The following is a 21601-nucleotide window of genomic DNA, read 5'->3' as shown; positions in this document are numbered from 1 at the left end:
AGGCCAGGACTTGAGTACCAGGAGTCTGCAGTCATGAAGCCAAGAACCTCTTTATAGGACTGGCTGCCAGAAGCAGAGCTAACTGACAGTGGGCAGGTCCAAGAATTTCCCAACCAAAATGCAAATCATGTGTGACTGGCTTGACTGGGGTTCTACAAAATAGGAAATATCTGTTCCTGGACACCATCCTTGTAAAGTTCTGTGACTCGGTGGGCCCTCCTGTCTTTTCAGTTTCAGGAAGATTCCTCTGGTTGTCTAAGTTGTCTTTCTTGATTGAAGACAATATTTCTTTTCTCTGTTAAAACTCTCCTGTGTCCTACCTTATATGCCCTATTTGTTATGCCTCAGCTTATTGGTATTCTTTGGTGCATAAGTCCATTTCTATGCCATGTCAGAGGTATCCATTCCGACTCACCTCTTAGGATGATCACAAAACTACTTATCATGACAGTTGTCTTAGTTGGGGTACTATTGTGACAATGAAACAGCATGACCAAAAGGCATGTTGGGGAGGAAAGAGTTCATTTGGCTTAAAACTTCCACATTGTAGTTCAACTGTGAAGGAAATCAGAACAGGAACTCAAACAGAGCAGGCACCTTGAGTCAGGAGCTGATGTAGAGGCCATGGACAGGCGCTGCTTAGTAATTTGCTCCTCAAGGTTTGTTCACCCTACTTTCTTATAGAATGCAGGACCAACAGCCTAGAGATAGTACTACCAACAATGGGTTGAGCCTTCTCCCATCAATCACTAATTTGGAAAATGCTCTACATGCTAGCCTCAGCCTGATCTGATGAAGGCATTTACTCAATTGAAGTTTCCACCTCTCAGGTGACTATAGTTTGTGTCAATTGACATAAATCTAGTTAGTCAAACAGCAGAGGACCTTTTATCATACCTTCCCTAAACATGTTCTTTCTTAGGTGCTTAATGTAAAGACTCAAAAATCTCTCACAGTTCACTTATGTGAAGAGCTGGTGACACCATACAACTGAAGTTTCTGTGTGAACTTCCAAAAGACACAGAACACTGAATCTTTCACATACAGCACACACACACACACACACACACACACACACACACACACTGTGGGGGAGTGTGGTATTGTATTCCCCCAAATATTGTGCATGCTAAAAACTTATCTGGGATCAAAGACAGAGCACCCACAATATTAAACATAAAGGATAGGCAGTGGTAGCACATGCCTTTAATCCTAACATTCCAGAGGCAGAAATCCATGTGTTCAAGGATACAGACAGGCATGGTGACTCATCACACCTTTAATCCCAGGGAGTGGTAGTAGAAAGCAGAAAGGTATATAAGGTGTGAGGACCAGAAACTAGAAGCATTTGGTCTGGTTAAGCATTCAGGCTTTTGAACAACAGTTCAGCTGAGACCCATTCTGAATGAGGACTCAGAGGCATCCACTCTGAGGAAACAAGACCAGCTGAGGATCCGGTGAGGCAAGATAAGTGTGGCTTATTCTGTCTCTCTGACCATCCAGCATTTCACCCCAATAACTGGCCCCTGGTTTGGTTTTTTTTTTTAAAAAAAAAAAAAAAAAAAAAAAAAAAAAAAAAAAAAAAAAAAAAAAGATTTATTTATTTATTATGTATACAGTGTTCTGTCTGCACATATCCTTGCAAGCCAGAAGAGGGCACTAGATCTCATTACAGATGGTTGTGAGCCACCATGTGGTTGCTGGGAATTGAACTCAGGACCTTTGGAAGAATAAGCAGTGCTCTTAACCGCTGAGCCATCTCTCCAACCCATGGTCTGGTTTTATTAATAAGAACTTTTAAGATTCCTGCTACAGAGGAGGGAGCAAGGAAGAAAGATCATCAGTCTTACACGTTAATCTGCCACCTCGCTACATATATCAATTACTGATTTTCTGAGGCATTCGTAATGAATCATAACTGTATAAAAACTAACAGAGTGAATTAAAACTTCAGTGTTTTTATAATACATGATTGGGGTTTTTTTTTCATGTTTTACCATACATATCACACACTATTACAAAAAAAAACATTCTTGGCAATATAACATTTTAGAACAGTATCATCTAAATCATATGACACATGCATTTTAACTTTAAGGACATAGTTGAAAATATCTGAACTTTTATTGAATATCACCAAAACCTTCAAACTGTAATAAAATATATTTCAGCATGATAACAATTTCATTTTTCAGTATATTTTTAAAGGGATAGGCCATGTACACAGAAATTCTCTAAGTTAGTTTTATTTTCTAGTCTCTGTTCTATATACTTTCCATGTAAATGTCAATAATAAATGGCTAACTTAAACACTAATACACACCATGCATTGTTATTTGGCCATTAAAAATAAAACTATTTAATTTTTAAAAAACAAACACAGCAGGAGGAAAAGTAAACACCCACTAGACAGGAAGAGGAAGATAAATACTGTGTAATTTCACTCATATTTCAACACTAAGAAGTTGATTGATATCACAAAGACTGATAGGAAGACAGTGGTTTCCATGGGAACATTGTGGATAAGAGATGGATATGGAAAGTTTTCTGAAAGAGTACTAAGCAAAAATAAGTTCCATGAGGTATTTTACATTGTAAAAACTCTACAAGAAAGAATTATAAGTATTTTCATCATAAAAGACGGAAAGTATTTTAGATGAGAAATACAATGACCTTGGCTTGAATGTTCAGCAATGTTTCCATGCATCGTACTACCCCTCATTGTGTAGGGTAAATAACAGTAGGATAAAGTTATACTCGTAAATTTAAAGGAAATCTCCAATTAAATTGTTTCAACTGTCTATTTTGATATTTTTAAAGACCCTTAAACACAATAATATATACAGATAGAAGTGAAAAAAATGGTACTCCAAACAGATGAAATCAGAAGACATCCTTGAGTAGGTGACCAGCATCTGGAACAGAAACCCTAAATCCAAACATAGAGGAGTTAAGGAGTATCACTACTAGTAAATAAAGGAAACAATCCACTGAGAAGATGCAGCTGTAATTATATGTACTGAGTGTTAGTTCACAAAATTTCATTAAACAAGCACTGATAGACATAAAGAGAGAGATTCACCCAGTTACAAGAATAAGTCTCTTGTATATCCACTGTCACCCACAGATAATCTTCCAGACCAAAACACAAAATGAGCAACAATAAAAAACCATTCAGAATTCAACTGTGTAATAGATCTCAATTGTGTGACAAACATCTACAGAATAAGCTACACACCAACTGCAAAATGTATGGTCTTATTAGGAACCCGTATAATGTTCCTAAGATACATCATATTTTAGGACACAGAGCAAAACCTAACAAACATAAAAGTTACTTTCTGTGTTTTACCATGCCATAATGGAAAAAATAGAAACCAACAGGAAGAGGAACACTTTAAAATTATACAAACACATGAGGATTGAAAAATTCACTTTTAAATGATTAAAGATCAAAGCAAGGAATAAAACTTTAAGTTCCTAGAACTAAACCTACAATAACGTGAGACATAGCAAAGGGAGTTTGTTGCTAGATGTGCCTACAATATCCACTGAGGGATTATTATCTAAAATACACAGAGAACAAAAGCGACAACAACAAAAGAAAAAACCTCAAGTGACTGGAAAGATGGCTCAGTGGTTAAGAGCATTTTACTGCTCCTGTAAAGCATCTAAAGTCACCTCCCAACATGCACATCTACCAGATGGCAACTTCCTTGTCTCCATCAAAGAAATCTGGTACCCTCTTCTGGCATAGATAGGAACTGCACTCACATGCCTGAAACCACACACAGACACATACAGATACACATGATTAATGGAATAATAAGGAAGTATCATCGACTGGAGAAGAGAGAAGAGAGAGGGAGGTCAGTATAAAAGGGGAAGGAGGGACAAGGGACAAACAACACCAAGGATTTTTATAGAACCTCAAGGAATCGGATTAGTTTGTACTGTACACACACACACACACACACACACACACACACACACACAAGCATGAGAGAGAGACAGATAGACAGACACATACTATGGACACAATACTCTCATGTCTCCAGCTGTTTCTAACCTGAAATCTTTCCTACAGTCTACCTTTCATGGCTCCATGAAATACTATGTAACCTGACAATTCAACAGCCCCCCACACCTGCACCACCTGTGAATCACGAAGATCACCAGCATAGACAGATATGAATAAAGATGCAATCAGTGGCACCCACATATTTGGAGCACACAGCAACTGTCTAAATGGACATAGTTCTCGCTCAAAAAGAAGGAATTCATGGCTGATACTGGAAGTCTAGCCAGCTTCTGGGGCTACTGATGTAGTTTTACTAAAGAACACAATCTACTTAGAATAATTTTACCACTGTCACTTTACTGGACAAGCATGGATCTTAACTACATACTAAATTTCATTCTTACACCCACAAACATTTGTGGCTACCACCCATCATCAAAGAAGCCTCTTTTTACAGAAAACCACAATTGGACACAACACAGAAATCAACAGATTGTGGGGAACCCAACACCAATCAATACAGCTTAACTCCTGGATCTATAGTTCAGGAAACATCACTGGAGAAGGGGCTGAAATATTGTCAGAGCCAGAATACCGGAAACTATGCAGTAAAACATTCTCTCCTGGAAATGGCTGCACAAACAGGATTGAACAACAGAATATCAATGGACATGTTAAGGAGACAAGGAGTATTTCATGGAATTCCAACTGAGACAAAGAACAAGAGTCAACTAGTGATATGTAGTTGTACACACACCACACACACAAACACACACACACAACATATAAACATACACACATAAACACACACAAACATACACACATAAACACACACAAACATACAACATACACATACGTACACATACATACACACAACAATGATAATGAAAAAGAAGTTATTAATTTAAGAATAGGGCAGACATGGGAGGTATTCTAAAAAATGCTCCTGAGGACATCTGGAGGCAAGTAAGGGATATGGGAAGTGGTGTGATTCTATTACAATTAAAAACACAATTTTAAAAGAAAATTAAAAATAAAATATTAATAAACCAAGACAACCAAATCAGTAAACAAGCTAAAGACCAAAAATTTTCAAAGAAAGGAATAGTAATGGCTGACAAAACACCTTTAAGGGTTTAGCATCCTTTTTTTTTTTTTCTTTAAAAATGTGTAGCCCAGGCTGGCCTCGAACTCGTGATCCTCCTGCCTCCGCCTCCTTCAGCAAATCCTACCGGCATGTGCCACCACAACTGGCGGGTTTAGCATCCTTAATCATATGGGAAATACAAATTAAAATTACTTTAGGATTCCACGTCACTCTAGTCAGAATGACTACCAAAAAGGTCAGTGACAAAAAGTGCTAGTGTGGACAGGAATAAAATTATTCACTGTTGGTGGCTGTGCAAACTGGTGCAATCACTTTGAAAATCATTGTGCAAAGTCCTCAAAAGGCAGCAATAAGAAGCAACCTATGACTCAGGCTTGACACTCCTGGACATAAACCCAAAGGAATTTTTTTCCTTATCTCATTCATTACTTCCCGACCATGGTTTACAATGCTTCCACTCCTCCCAGCCTTCCCCCCTCCTTTCCCCTCTCCCCAGATTCACTTCTCTGTTTCCCTTCAGAATAAGGCAGAATTCCCAGGGATATCAAACGAATATGGTATAACAACTTACCATAACACTAGACACAAACCCTCATATCAAGGATGGATTAGGCAACCCAGTAAGAGGAAAAGTGTCCCAAAAGCAGGCAAAAGAGTCAGAGACAGACCTCACTCCCACTGTTAGGAGTCCCACAAAAACACCAAGTTACATAACTATAGTATATATGCAGAGGACCTAGCACAGACCCATGCATGCTCTGTGATTGTTGCTTCAGTCTCTGTGAGCCCCTGTGAACCCCCCTTAGTTGATTCTGTGGGCTGTGTTCCCCTGGTGTCTTTGACCATCTGGCTCCTACAGTCCTTCCTCTCTCTCTTGCAGAGGGATCCCCAAACACCACCAGAGAACTATATAACTGACTACCAAAATATCTGTGTTCTGTGGCCTACACAGAGAGAGGTCTGCACTCTAAATCCCAGAAAGGAAAGTCGTGTGCCAGTGCAGGACACAGTCCCTGCAAGGGAGCCCGGCGCTGCTCTCTTGAGCCTTTTGCTCCTCCCTCTCCACCTAAAACAACAGTGGAAAGAATCAGTTCAGCCTTTGTACTGTGGGACAGATTAGAGGTGAGAACTTGGATGGAAGTATTTCAGTTCCCGTTTCAGAACTTACTGTCTTCCATAGCTCTGCTGGATTTGCTGGCCTGAGCTCCAGTAAGATGCTCTACAGGCTGAGCAGCTCGAAGAGCCGAGATTAGTTTCTCACAGCTCTGAAGGACACACACGTAAGGGCTTGCTTTAGATGTTCTCTTCTGCAGTGTGGCCCAGAGATGGCCTTCTTCCCCTTGTCTCTCCCTTGTGTGGCCCATGTCTCTCTGTGCCTTACCCTTCTCAGGAGGACACCAGTCCAGCAAGAGGAAGACCTGCCCATAAGACCTCAGGTTACATTAGTCTGCTCTCTGAAGACCACACCTCTAAGTGCAGGTGCTTTCTAGGGTTCTGGGGGATAGAATCTCAACATACAAGTATTGGAGGCAAAGGTGTCATCCCACAAGAAATGTCCTTTGTTTCAGGTCCGATCTCCAACACAAGCTTAGAAAACCTGGAGACTGTGCTTTGATGATACTTAGAGAAAACACAGCAATTTCCCATGCTGTGTGAAGCTGCTCTTGTCTTACCTCGGTGATAGAAAACTACGAGAGATGTGGAAATTGGAATCCAATTTATGTAGCCTTTGCTTACTTTAGTACTAAAAAGGGATCTTTCTATATCCTTATACCCACATACATAATTATTTAACTTCAAGTCTTTGTAAAAATATGGTTTTTGCCTAAAGCTCTGCCAGGTTCATGTCAGTGCCAGAAGCTAAATTGGAGGTTCCTTTGTAATGAAACATCAGTCATTCGTTGATCTCAGAACTTGGACTAATGGGTGTTTCCTTGAGCATCCACAGCAATATCCTCATCCCCTGTGGATTCAGCTGCCTTTAAACATTCTACTCTGTGAAGTCTGACTTCCAGAAGGGAAGAATGGTGAAAATGGTAACATACAGAAGTTTTGAGATCTCAAGTAGGAAGAATGGCCGGGGAGGAAGCAATTTGACCTCTAAATACCCTTTTCTCTCCCTTTCTTCTATTCAGCCTATTTTTAAGGATTATTATCATTTTATGCAGGAGACTTCATTCATTCCACAAAGCCCATTTTCTTCAGGATTACATAGGAAATGGGGTGAATTGACTATTAAAGAGGCCATGAGAAAATAATAATATAGTTTTAAAATAACATTTAATGAGCAGTTATAAGAGTGTGACACGGTGGCAGTGTTGACAATCATGTTAAACTGCTTCTGCTCCTCCACAACCAACCACTGGGCTCTGCATCGTGCATTGAGTTCTGACACTGACTACACAACAGGTGATGATCTAATTGTGTGCTAAGATGCACATTAATAACAGATGATAGTTGAATAGATTATAGGTAGATGACAGATAGATGATAGAGGTTTCCGCTTTGTACAAAAAGAAAACATCTTAAGAAGTTAAAGTAATTCGGTCCTCAAAACAATTAAATGGTCAAGAACATAAATTTGAAATAATACTGAATTAGTCTTTTATATGGCTGAATTCAGACAACATTGAATTGAACTTTAAAATTCCTCCCCCAAAGGATGGAAATACTCCAAAATAGTAATACAATGTTAAAAAAATCATTTTTGCAACAAAAAACGTATTTATTAGACCATCACCAAAAAGGTACTTTATTCAAGAATTGAAACAGTGGCAACTGACAACTGCCCTGTCCAGGTGACAGGCAGACTGGGAAGGCTCCTCCGAGGGCACAGGGTGGCGAACTGCTGCTCTTCCTTCTGAGAATCTGGGACACTGAAACACTGAGGAAGAACCATTCTTAGCAGCCCCTTGAGAAGAGCAGGAAAACAGCCTCAGAGAAATGCCTTCTCTATCAGGGGTCATCAGAGGCACATGGAGGGTGAAGAGTGGAGAAGATTCTTCTGCAACGACGACAGGCTTGGGAAAGGAAGATGGGGCCGTTTCTATGGAAGTAGGTGAACCAGATTTTCTTCACTTCCCCGGTCCCTGGTGACTCCTGAAGTCTCACTTGCTCTTGGGTGGGCACTTCTGCTGGCAGGATGGAGGAGGCTGCACAGGAGGACACTTGGGCTGCCATGGCTGAGGGGGGCAGGGCTCAGGGCACTTTGGGGGAGGACAAGGCTCAGGGCACTGTGGAGGAGGACAAGGCTCTGGGCACTTAGGGGGTGGGCACACAGGAGGTGGCTGGCAGGGCTGCTTGCACTGTTGTTGTTGGTAAGACATGATGCTGAAGTCTCAGGATCTGAAAGACATTACATGAGAGTTTTCACAAGAGATCCCCGCAGAGAATGAAACTAGGCTTGTGGGACTGTAGAGCCTTTGCATCTCTTCCTGTGTACCTGTGTGTACATGAAAATCTCCTACTCTCATTTTAGGATGTCCTGGGTTTCCTCTTCTACCTAAGTTTTCTTTTTCTATAGCTTTAGCCAATCTTTTTTTTTTTTTTTAATCTCACGTCATTTTTCCTAAGAATGTATTTCTGTTCCACAGCACTGGGTAATACTATTTATGTAAAGAGAAGATCCTCATAACCTTGGCATTCTTATAAACAGTACCCATCTAACACTAGTATATTCCAAGTAGAATGACTGAGCAACACAAATAAATAAATTTAAAGAAAGAATAGGTGGGTCTCTCAACTGCTTGCAACATAAGCCTTTGAAAGGTATTCCATCAAGATATGGATAAAAGAAAAATGCATGTTTTGTTTTGTTCTCATCTCAAAACAAAACTTCCTTGATTTTCTTGCTTTTCCATGTAGAAATCAAATTATGCTCAAACAAACACAAGTCAAGCTAGCACAGTACATGATTGTCCTCCATTCCTAAATTTGCATCTACAGTCACATTTAACCCATGATCAGTTTGGACTCACCAAGCTTACTGTGTTTAAATTAAACTCATCACATGAGAATACCCAAAAGGCAGACCCTCTCAAGAACTCAAGAAATTAGACTCACCAGGTTCTCCGGAGTAGACCAGTGCTTGAGTGCCAAGAATACTGCAACCAAGCATTGAGACTCTATTTATAGGACTGCTTGCCTCACCCATTGGGAAGTGGATCTGCTATAAAGGGCAGGTCCAACAATTTCCTAACATAAATGCAAATCCATCCATAACAGGCTGGATGGGGACTCGGCAAAGTAGGAAATATTCCATCCAGGCTATCATCACTGGATTGAATCCTGTGACTCAGAGGTCTTTCCTTTCTTCTTGGTTCCAGTAATTGGGGCAGCTAGAAAGTTGGGGGATTATCCAACAGGTTGTTAAAGTTCTTTCTTAAGTAGAGACCATACCTCTTTGTGTGTCACAACCATCCTTTTGTCTTAAACTCAAGTTTTTGTGTTATTTGTCCTTCTTTAATTCATTGTTATTTTGCTGTGTTTAAACCCATTTCCATTTTTGAGGGGTGGGGTTGGGTATTTTGTTGTTGTTGTTGTTGTTGTTGTTTTTACTTTCCTCAGACATTTACAGGTTTGTTAGAAAGAAGAAAAGAAGCAAAAGAAGCTTCATTCTTGTCCAAGTTCTCCCTTTAACAAGCCCTGTGGTCAGAGTATTCTATTTACCATAGATTTATTTTTTTTTTCTAGAAGCATGGAGAAATAACACCTGTCTCTCAGAGTAAGTGCTAACAACATTGGGCCATCCGTAATTCCTCTCAGCATAAAATTTTCTCCTTTATCTTTCTTTCCCCCTGGAGAATCTCAGATTTGATCTACATTCTCTGCTTTTGGTACCTGTCATCTTCCCACTGGGAATGGGGCTATTCTCCCTGGACAGATTCTGGTCAGAGTAGCATCTAGTCTGTCCAGTGCTGTTTTTCTTTGCTTCCCACAAGATGTATGCTACAGTCTTTTCATTATTTGTTGGTTGGTTGGTTGGTTGGTTGGTTGGTTGGTTGGTTGGTTGATTGGGTGGGTGGTTTGTTTTGAGACAGAATTTCTCTGTATAACAGTTCTTGCTGTCCTGGAACTCGCTTTGTAGACCAGGCTGTCCTAGAAGTCATAGATCCTCCTGCCTCTGCCTCCTGAGCACTGGGATTAAATGTGTGTGCCACCACCACCACCACCACCACCACCACCACCTGGAAGCCTTTTTATTTTTTTTATAAAACATACTCTTAATCATCATAAGAAGAAAAAGGGGAGAATTGAACACATATCGCAAGCATTGATTCAAATGTATGTAGTGGGCCTCACCTTTGTGGTCCCAAGTGGTGCTTTCTAGGGTGCAGAACAAGAAGGCTAGACTCAGTCACCACATACAAATAGTGAAGAGTAAACTAGGAAGGGGAAATCAGAGCATTAAAAGTATGAAATCTGAGGCAGGGGGATATGAAGTTAGCTCAGACTCACATGTTGGATTTTACTTACTAACTTTTCAGGTAAATTTAGTAACTGTTGCTAGAGTTTTCCTGCCTTGCCCACAGTTAGGACAAATCTCTGTCACCTGCCAGTCCCACAGCCGCTCAGACCCAACCAAGTAAACACAGAGACTTATATTGCTTACAAACTGTATGGCCGTGGCAGGCTTCTTGCTAACTGTCCTTATAGCTTAAATTAATCCATTTCCATAAATCTATGCCTTGCCACGTGGCTGGTGGCTTACTGGCATCTTCACATGCTGCTGGTCATGGCGGTGGCTGCAGTGTCTCTCCGCCTCAGCCTTCTGCTTTCCTGTTCTTTTATTTCTCCTCTCTGTTAGTCCCGCCTATACATCCTGCCTAGCCATGACCAATCAGGTTTTATTTATTGACCAATCAGAGCAACTTGACATACAGACCATCCCCCAGCACAGCCAAGTGCAGACCATCTCAGACACCTGCACTCAGGCCCATGGTCCTAATCATCCTCTATGCGGACCTGCTGGGTAAAGCCACGAGGAACCCAAGAAGGGCTCCCACAGGACATACAGAACATCCCACAGCAAGTAACTTTGGAAGACAGTATTTCAAAATTTTCTTCTGTAGACATTTTTCTATAAGTTCTTCACCCAGTCTACCTGTCCACCATCTTCTCCTACATATACCAACTTGTACAGAGAAGACAGCAACATTGTTCTCTGTTAAGACAAATGCTAACATTCATTAGTCACAGAAGACACTGTCAATATGTTTATAGACTATCCCCATTTCTGTCCTTTCACCTCTTCATACAATCAATAGGGCTGGATAACTATGTATTCAACATTTAAAGTAACATTGGTAGGGTTGCCTTGTATTAATCAAATGATTAGAAACTTCAAATGGCATCTAGTTTTATAAGTAGAGGAGGAAGACAAGGATGACAAGGGAAAGGAAAGATTTAAACTCTCTGAAGCAGCCACCAGCTGTTCTTCAGAAAGTACAGGAGCACAGGGTCAACCTCAGCTTAGCAGGTCAGCTCCTCAGAGCTGTCAATGTTGCTGACAATAAGGAAGAGTTTAGCCAACAACACCACTGTCCCCAATGAGTCTCTACAGGGAAAGAGCCAGGAGCTGACAAATGGCATCATCATGAATGGTTCACACTAGATACTACACATACCGTAGAGATAGATCAAGTGCCTTTACTCAGTAAATCTCTTATGACTCTCCAAATTCTCACATCACATCTAAAGCATCATTCTAGGGGAATGTCTGGTTTCTATCATCCAAAGTTAGAAAACAAGCTGGCCAACTGGGAATATCACAATAAAGTTTTGGTTACATCTTTGCTCTTTCTCCAACTACATCACAATCAAAAAGGCATTGAGTTAAAGAAAATCAGAGGTCCCATGAAGACACATATCATGTGGGGTTTTTTTCCCCAGAGTTAGAATCTGGGGTGTGAGGAAAGCATAAATATCAAAGGGTCTATGAGCTGTGAAACAGGAAGGGGTCTAAGAGTAAGAGAATAAAGAAGTGAATGTGATCCAATGTAGTATATTCATGAATGGATAGGTCATAAGAAAACCCCTCACTCTGTACAATTGACACTCACTAATAAAATTTATTGAACTACTGTTAATCATAATATTGCAGGCAACAGAGTGAGAGCGGTTGTCATTACTTTATAGACTGGGATGGTTTCTGAATGAGTTCCTTGCAGATCAGCAGTAGCAGGGGTTCTCAACCTGTGGGTGGCAAACCCTTTGGGGGTTAGAATGACCCTTTCACAGGGATCACCTAAGACCATCAGAAAACACAGGTGATTCACAACAGAACAAAATTACAGTCATGAAGTAGCAACAAAAATAATTTTATGGTTGGGGGAGTCACCACAACATAAGGAACTATATTAAGAGATCACAGCAATGGGAAGGTTGAGAAACTATAGAAAGAACTGTCCCAGATGAAGAGTGAAACAACAACACAAACTTTCTCCAGATTCTCTCTCTCTCTCTCTCTCTCTCTCTCTCTCTCTCTCTCTCTCTCTCTCTCTCTCACACACACACACACACACACACACACACACACACACACAACACATGCACACACACAAACACATGCACACACACACACACACACACACACACACACACACACACACACATACTCTCAGGTGGGCTCATGTTTCTCCCTACCATTGTTGACAAAATGTCTAATGATCTGTGTTTTATTACCATTAAGGGTCAGAAGTTCCATGCTCAATTCCAGTACTTCTCATTCTTTATTGCTGAAGGGATTTTACGAATCCCTGCTACATGAAAAAATAGCAGAGAAGAGCAAAAGACTTCAATTTTTCTAATACTTGTCATTTTACCCAAGTTTTACTACTATATATCACATACCCATGACTGAGATGGCTTCTGCAACTCAAGATTAAACAATCAACTAAGAAATAAATGTAAATAAATGGAAACTGTAACAAAATATTCCTGATATCCCCAGAGAAATGGTAACTGCCGCCACCATTGAGTTTCTGCCTTCCGCTCATCCCCCATTATTCTTTCATAATTTTGATGAATCAGATAAATTCATGAGCCATATTGTAGAATTATTTCCATATTCGTTATGTTTATTGCGTTTGTTTAGCCAGTTGGGTGGGGAGAGGCACATGCTAAGGTGTGGGTACAGAAGTCAGAGGACGACTGTGGGGAGTCAGTTCTTTGTTCCTTCCATGTGGGTCCCAGGGGTCAAACTCAAGTGGTTGGGCTGCCTTCCACTGGCTGCAGGATAGCAGAAAGAAAAAGGTAACAACATGGGACATTTGGCACGGTGCTTCAGGGTACCTAAGAAATAGTAGCTAGATGTCTACATATCTTCTTCCTTTCCACTGGCTGCAATAGTGAGTATTGTCTTCTGACCCTTCTTGGTTCTCACAGCACAGCTCAGTCTTCAGAGAAGAGCTGTGAGAACCAAACCATCTGTCTCACAGTACCAACTTGAAATGAGTACTCCTCAGCCTCCCATCTGTATTCCACACTGAAATGGTCACCTTAACAGCTAAAGAATAAAGGGAAAATTCTTCAGAAATAGGGATGCTTTTGTGCCAGCAATGTTATTTTAGTAAACACTAATCCAGCTCATCCCCCAACATTGCAATAGCGTGATTTATTGCAGACAATTTCATGTGGCAAAGACATTTTTTAAGTGTTTCCTATTATAACCTGCATTTTAATTTCAAAATTGTTATTAATGGATAAAACCAACTGGAAATCCTGAATGTTTCAGAACTATTATTTTGAAAGAAATTCCAATGAAAACCAGTAAGTATGTGATAATGTTCACAAAATGCACATAGAAGAGTGGTAGTAATGAAATTATTAAAATTGATGTCTGCCTCCATAATATATCTCAAATCCTTCTAACAGAATTTAATTCTCAATAATTCAGAAATTTTATCTGCCATGAAAAGGCCTCATCCTGCCACACTCCCCCCATGATGCTTTCTTCCTGTGCTCTCCAGACTCTGAGGCCATTCCACTTTCAGACACTGGGAAAAGGAACTACTTGAAGTCCTAACTCTCAGACATGTCATAGAGGCATGACCTATATACCCTACACTTCAAGAATAAAGACAAGATTAAACATGCACAAAACCTGGAGAAAAATGGAAGCTCCATTTTATGTCCTTATGTCTGGTTTCAAAAAGGGCATGAGTACAAGTGAATTCATGAGGTCCGACTTTGGCAAGACTGATATGTTTCCTCTATCCCCACTTAGACTCTAACCCATGAAGGCAAGGTGTTCCGTGTTTGTCTCTTGTTTAATATGAGTCTTCTCTCCACTACTCCTCATTGGCTACACAAGCAGACACACATGTGTCACTCACCACCAAATGGAAACTCCAAATGACAGACCTGACCTTGCTTTTCTAGATGTTCTACAATAGAGTCTAGGTAAACAGTTGACATTGAATAAAGCTTTATTTGGTTAATTCATGAATGATATAACTTATTTTCCTTTCCTCAAACACACCACACATAATTCCACTTGAACATAATTGATTTGATGAGGTCATCAAAATTCTTCTCTAGAATATACATTTCCAGAGAGAGAAGAAATGTGAGCATGGTGAGACAACATTTGCCTTTCAGCTGAGCTCTAAGGAAGATGGAAACATTGACTCACTCAGGCAACAGAACACCTGATACCATCCCTTGCCAGGAATCAGAGAGTTTTAGTTGAGATCAGTATTATGCACAATGTCTTAATAACAAGTACCTACAAACCATATCATTATCATTAAATCTACTACTGGAATATAGCCTCTTGGACACACCAAGGGACTTCCCCTGGGAGAAAGCAATTCTTCATGTCTTCCTGATACACTTGTGACATAATTTTTTAAAGGAAGACTTCACTTCGACAATCTATTATTAAAACTTGTAGCTATTTACCTAATTCTGGAACACAGCCACAACTACCTCATTTACCTGAACACACATATAAACACACCAAGTGTCTGCTGTTCATGACAATGATAATTTTGATGCACTTTCAGGAACAGTGCATGGACTTCTCAAGGGCAAAAGTATATTACAGGCTGAATCTTCAAGATCAACAAACTTCTCTTCAGGCACAGAGTCCACCTAAGCACAACTGTCATCAAGTGAAAAGCCAAATCAGTGTTTTGAAGTCTTTGATAATGTTGTATGCAAACATCACAGACATTCATTTGAATTTAGCTGACCTCCATCTAAAATATTTTGCCTTTGTCAACATCCCCAGTCTCCAAGCATCACAACATGCTTCTTAGTTCATGAACATAATCTTAGATTTTTACCCTGTGTTTAGACAAACTTTTTTTAAATTTTTATATATTTTCTGTGTTCTACCTGCTTCTGAAAGTGCACTATGTGTGCAGTGCCTGTGAGGATAGAAGAGAATGTCAAATCCCCTGGAGCTGGAGTTACAGGTGGTTGTTAGCTCCCCAGTGTGGGTACTTGAAACTGAACCTGGGTACTCTACCAAAGCAGTGAGTTCTCTTAACCACTGAGCCATCTCTCCAGTCCTGAGACAAACATGATACAGTTACAAAAATCTAAATAACAGACTTGGTTTTATTCAATTGTACAGTTTGTTAAAAGTTCATCTTCTGGGTGATGTGATGCTTAATAAATAGAAGCAGGGTGCAGGGGTTCAGATAAGTCATAAGCAGGGTGATTTTCAGTTGGAATTGTAAACTTGAGTTGGCCCCCATGCCTCTGGGGAGTGTGGGATGTTTCAGTCTTGAGTGTTAACTGAGAAAGCCAAAATAAAACAAAGCCAAGAATTTTCAGCCTCTACCTACAGAATACTCCATATCTAACTCAATCAGGAGTTTCTTGGTTTTTTATTATCATCATTCCCAAAGGAATTAAAGTCCTGGCAAAGTAAGCTTCCCTTTGCCAGTTCCTGAACAGTAGAGATGAAGTTCAATCCATCTCTTCTTCTTGGCTGCTGGGAAGACTCTTTGTTGCCCAACATTTGTTAATAGAACTGTTTGCTCAATGTACTAATGGCTAGCAGTGGTTTTGCTTGGTTTTTTTGTTTGTTTGTTTGTTTGTTTGTTTGTTTGTTTTTGTTTTTTTGGTTTTTTTTGAGACAGTGTCTGGAATTTGCTATGTTGACGAGACTGGCCACCTACCTCTGGCTCTTGTATTAAAGGCATAGAACCCTACCATACTCTTTGCTGCACATGTGGCCTTAGACCACAGCAGACATCTCCTAGAGTAAGACACCTTCCCCTTAGAGAACAACTTTGGAGTGAAAGGAAAATGTAGGTGGCAGAGGAGCATCAAGGATATAGCAGAAGACATGTAGGCAACAATCATCACCCCAGCGTCCTCTACAGCAATGCTCAAAGGAGGTTTGTTCTGCTAAGTGGAGTATGGTGTAAGCTCAACATGACCAGGCCAATCTAGCTATGATTTATGGTTTCTCAAAACAACCCTTTTGTAGGGAGTGGAGGAAGCTCTAAGCAAATGAAGTTCTTAGTAATTGTACATTGTTCACCTGGGCACAGCCAAATTGAGGACTCCAAGGCCTCAGAACTGTATGGGCCAGGTTTAAGAAGGGTGGCAGAGCTCTCCTTGGGAATTCACAGATGAGTATTTATGAGTGGTTGATTGTTGTGGTGATATATTGTGTCCCCCATTATATTGTGCATCCTAATAAACTTATCTGGGGTCAGAGGACAGAACAGCCACTAGGTAGACATAGAGGCCAGAAAATGGTGGCACATATGCCTTTAATCCTATCATTTGGGAGGCAGAGATCCATCCAGATCTCTGTGAATTTAAAGCCACACTGGAAACAACCAGGCATGGTGATTCACGCCTTTAATCCCAGGAAGTGATGACAGAAAGCAGAAAGGTATATAAGGTGTGAAAACCAGGAACTAGGACTGGTTAAGTTTTTAGGCTTTTAAGCAGCAGTTCAGCTGAGATCCATTTTGGATGAGGACACAGAAGCTTCCAGTCTGAGGAAACAGGATCAGCTGAGGAACTGGTGAAGTGAGGAAGTTGTGGCTTGTTCTGCTTCTCTGAACTTCCAGCATTCACCCCAATACCTGGCTTCAGGTTTAATTTAATAAGATCTGTTAAGATTTGTGCTTCAGATGGTTGATCAGTGTGTGCAAAGATTAGTAAGTGCAGCTTCCTCCTCCCAGATATGTATATCCTGAGATTATTCGCCTACAGAAACCTCCTATCAAGAGTAGCTAATACTACACACACACACATACTATGGTATACCTAATTAACAAGCTGAGCTGAGGTTCCAACTTGTGGTTTTAATGGCAGCAGACTCAATCTGACTTTACTGTACATGTCTATATGTCTGTTCTTACTTCTTTCCCTTGCTACCCCTACTCAGAGTTCTAGGGCTCAAGCCACTTGGGATGTAGCACACATTTTTTATTTTTGCTCTGAATGTGAAAATCTCCACACATTTTCTTGTAACAACCTCAGTCTCCCATAATTTCACCAATAATGAAGAGAAAGATTATAGACTTTGACGTTTAATCTACACATGACTATCGGATACTGGAGCCTCTGCTTAAAAGTGTAAGACTGACCAGTTCCCAGGAACAAAACTCCCTCAGCATTAAGCATTTATACTCACTGTGAAATTCCCTGAATATCTTAGGAATACATGTAACGTAAGAGTAAGAATGCTGGAGAAAAGAAAGCATCGTCAACAAATGGTGTGGAGAAAACTGGATGTCCACATGCAGAAGAATGAAATTAGATCCGTACACCCGGCACAAAAACTATCTCCAAATGGATAAAAGACCTAAATACTAAAACCTGAAACTTCTGGAAGACTACACAGGTACTGCCCTACAAGATACAGGTATAAAAAAGAACTTTCTGAATAGGAATTCATTTGCCCAAAAATTAAGGTCAATGATGGATAAGTTGGACTTCATAAAACAGATAAAGAAACATCAACCAGGTGAAAAGGAAGCCCACAGAATTGGAGAGAATCTTTGCAAGCTACACATCTGACAGTGGATTAATATTCTGAATATATAAAGAACTCAAAAAGTCAGAGTAAAAAAATAAATGATTCAAAAACAGGTATGGGATTTGAACAGAGAATTCTCAAAGGAAGAAGAAAATATGGAAAAGAAATATCTCAAAAAAAAAAGTCCATCATCCATCTCAGTTAAGGAAGTGAAACTCAAAGCAACTCAGATTTCATCTTACTCTTGTCAGAACCACAAACAACAAATGTTGGAGGGGACATGGAAACGGGAACCCTAAGTCACTGTTGGTGATGTTGCAAACTGCTGTAGTCATTCTGGAAATTAGTGTGGAGAATTCCCAAAAGGCTGAAAATAAATCCACCATATGACCTAGCTTTACCACTCCTCGGATATCCTGCTCCACAGATACTTACTCAGCCATATTCATTGCTGCTCTCTATTCACAACATCTAGGAAACGGAAACAATCTAAGTGTCTTCCAGCTGATTGATGGATAATGAAAATAAGCTACGTATCACTATGGAATGTTATTCAGCTTTAAAGAAAAAGTAAATCATAAACTTTGTGGGTAAATGGATGAAACCAGAAATAATTATGTGGAGTGAGATAACCCAGACCCAGAGGGATAAGCATCTTATGTTGTCTCTCACCTGAGGCTCCTAACTCTGAATCTGAGTATGAATGTGAGTAACTGCAGAAACCAAACCAGGAAAGCCAAATGGGACCTTTTCAGCAGGGTAAGAGGAGTAACAGAGAAGGGAGTACAAGTGATCCGAAGAGAGGAAGGAAGTGGGGGAGATGAATACAGGAGGGAGGAGGGTGAAATAATAGTAAGGACATCTGATGTCTGAGAAAATCATAAGGAAACACACTATTAACTATCTTCCTAAAAATACCTATAATATGTACAATTGTGTGTGTGTGTGTGTGTGTGTGTGTGTGTGTGTGTGTGTGTGTGTGTGTTTTAAATGAAATTTTCTCATCTGGACTGACATTACTCCTGGTAAGAATCATAGTCTAACAAAAACTCCTAAGAATCATAGTCTAACAAAAACTTCCAGTACCAGACACGAGAAACTCTTTTTTTGCATTGTTGGTCAGAGCTGACCAAGAGACTCCTAAAGCATTATAAGCTGTTGTTGTTGTCCTTGGTTGCCCCCAAGACGTGGAATGTGAGTCCCTATTGCTGAAGGCAACACACACTTCAACCATACTTCCCAAAGGACATGAGCTGGATCTGACATGGAGTAGCTTGCATATTAGCAAAAGGTGCCATGCAACTTTCCAAAGATATGAAGCAACCAGTAGTCCTACCCAACCAAAACACCTATGAACCACAATGACCAGCATTGCAAGAAAACTCTAAGGATGCAATAGTAGCACACACACCTTGGTGATGACCAACAGCTCTTTAATTGGGCTTAAGGCCTGCTCAACAAGAGGGAAACTGATTGGTACTGGAAGCCTAGCCACCTACCAGGGGCTAGTGAAGTCATGGTTCTTGGAGAAGAACCTACTATTGGGGTTTAAATTAAAGTTAAAAGAGATATAGTGAGTTTTTGATACATGCATGGGAACATTCATTGTCAATACTTCTCAAGAAGGGAATCTGGAATGCCAGCAAATGTGGGAAAGAAACCCAGGATGTCTCAGGCCTTCCTCAATTTGTGGAGAATAGTTGGAGTAAATGTTGTCCCCATACCTTAGACATTTTTTCTGAATACAAATAACATTTCTGTGCTTCATTTAACCTTGAACATGCTGGGCTGTGAAGCAAGCTTCTCTGCTGAACTGTAATCTCTCATAACTCTGATAGCAAAGAAGCTATTATAATAAAAATGAGCCTTGTCATGCAAATTACGCTCAAGTGCTTGGCTGCCTTGAGCTCCCTCCTTCCCCTCCCTGCAGTTTCCCATGTCACTTCTTCCAGCATTAATTAGGAGAAGTAGTTTGATCAACCTCTCTCAACTGACAACCAATATGAGGACTGCACAGGGTGGATATCACCCACAGAAAGACTGCAATATAAATAATCTCTTCAAGATGCCAAACACACAAATATGGGACAAAAAATAAACTAAGCAGAAAGACTTTACAGTTACTGTGTGCTATAACTATAGGTATGGAGTATTCACATCTAAGCAAGATATTAAGATATTACACAAATATATAAAGAAACATTGTTTTTGGCTTCCTCCCCAGAGCACCCTGACAGTTCAAGAGTGGTGAGAGGTATCAAAAACTTTTTGTAAGGTGCATCTAGAAGGGGAAGTGTTACATGTAAAAGTATGGTCTCTTTGCAGTCTTTACACCTTAGCATTCAGGCATTGAAAGAATTTCTGCTCTATTGGTACAAGGAGAAACCATGGGATGATGGAAAGCCCCCTTCCGAGAGGAAACAAGGAGATGTAGATGAGCCTTGATTTAGGTATAAAATGCTTAAAAATACTTAAAATATGAGGTTATATTCTGAGTCAAAAATTTAGATAAAAATGGATTTTTCGTATGATAAAATGAGATTTTGTCCTCAAAACAAAAACAAATAGATGAGGGAAATTAACCATAAAAGTTTAAAAAGTCAAGTCACAAAAGAACTAAATAAGTTTGAACAAGGCTGTGGAAGATGAAACTTAAGGATGATATATTTTGAGGATTAAGTTTTATACATTCTTAGGTTATAATGACCTATTTATTTATGGTAATAAAAACTAACTTTAAAATGTGTGTCTAGTCTTATGTCCTTGTTGACTTTGCTAAGTTTTTTTTTAATTTTATTTTATTTTACAATACCATTCAGTTCTACATAACAGCCACAGATTCCCTTGTTCTCCCCCTTCCTGCCGCCCTCCCCTTCCCCCCAGTCCACCCCCCATTCCCACCCCCTCCAGGGCAAAGCCTCCCCCGAGGACCGAGATCGACCTGGTAGACTCAGTCCAGGCAGGTCCAGTCCCCTCCTCCCAGATTGAGCCAAGCGTCCCTGCATAAGTCCCAGGTTTCAAACAGCCAACTCATGCAATGAGCACAGGCTCTGGTACCACTGCCTAGATGCCACCCAAACAGATCAAGCCAATCAACTGTCTCACCTGTTCAGAGGGCCTGATCCAGTTGGGGGCCCCTCAGCCTTTGGTTCATAGTTCGTGTGTTTCCATTCGTTTGGCTATTTGTCCCTGTGCTTTATCCAACCTTGGTTTCAACAATTCTCGCTCATATAAACCCTCTTCTTTCTCACTAATTAGACTCCCAGTGCTCCACCTGGGGCCTAGCCATGGATGTCTGCATCCAGATTCCTCAGTACTTGGATGGGGTTTCTGGCACAACTATTAGGGTGTTTGGCCATCCCATCACCAGAGTAGGTCAGTCCCGGCTGTCTCTCGGCCATTGCCAGCAGTCTTTTGTGGGGGTATCTTTGTGGATTTCTGTGGGCCTCTTTAGCACTTTGTTTCTTCCTTTTCTCATGTGGTCTTCATTTACCATGGTCTCCTATTCCTTGTTCTC

General features: G+C 40.4%; 1 protein-coding gene across 1 annotated transcript; it reads right to left on the bottom strand.

The window, feature by feature from the left end:
- Window positions 1–7853: 7853 nt before the first annotated feature.
- LOC114683144 (small proline-rich protein 2I) lies at window positions 7854–9255 on the bottom strand. Its single transcript, XM_037207334.1, has 2 exons — window positions 9192–9255; window positions 7854–8474 (listed from the first exon to the last, which is right to left on the bottom strand). The coding sequence occupies exon 2, from the start codon at window positions 8453–8455 to the stop codon at window positions 8237–8239; it is 219 nt and encodes a 72-aa protein (XP_037063229.1). The 5' UTR covers window positions 8456–8474; window positions 9192–9255; the 3' UTR covers window positions 7854–8236.
- Between the last annotated feature and the right edge of the window lie 12346 nt (window positions 9256–21601).

The sequence above is a fragment of the Peromyscus leucopus genome, chromosome 6, assembly GCF_004664715.2.
Source record: "Peromyscus leucopus breed LL Stock chromosome 6, UCI_PerLeu_2.1, whole genome shotgun sequence".
Classification (NCBI taxonomy): domain Eukaryota; kingdom Metazoa; phylum Chordata; class Mammalia; order Rodentia; family Cricetidae; genus Peromyscus; species Peromyscus leucopus.
This window is presented reverse-complemented; position numbering and strand designations above follow the sequence as displayed.

Coding starts and splice junctions, on each gene's coding strand:
- LOC114683144 (XM_037207334.1), bottom strand. CDS start 8,455: ATGTCTTACCAACAACAACAGTGCAAGCAGCCCTGCCAGCCACCTCCT.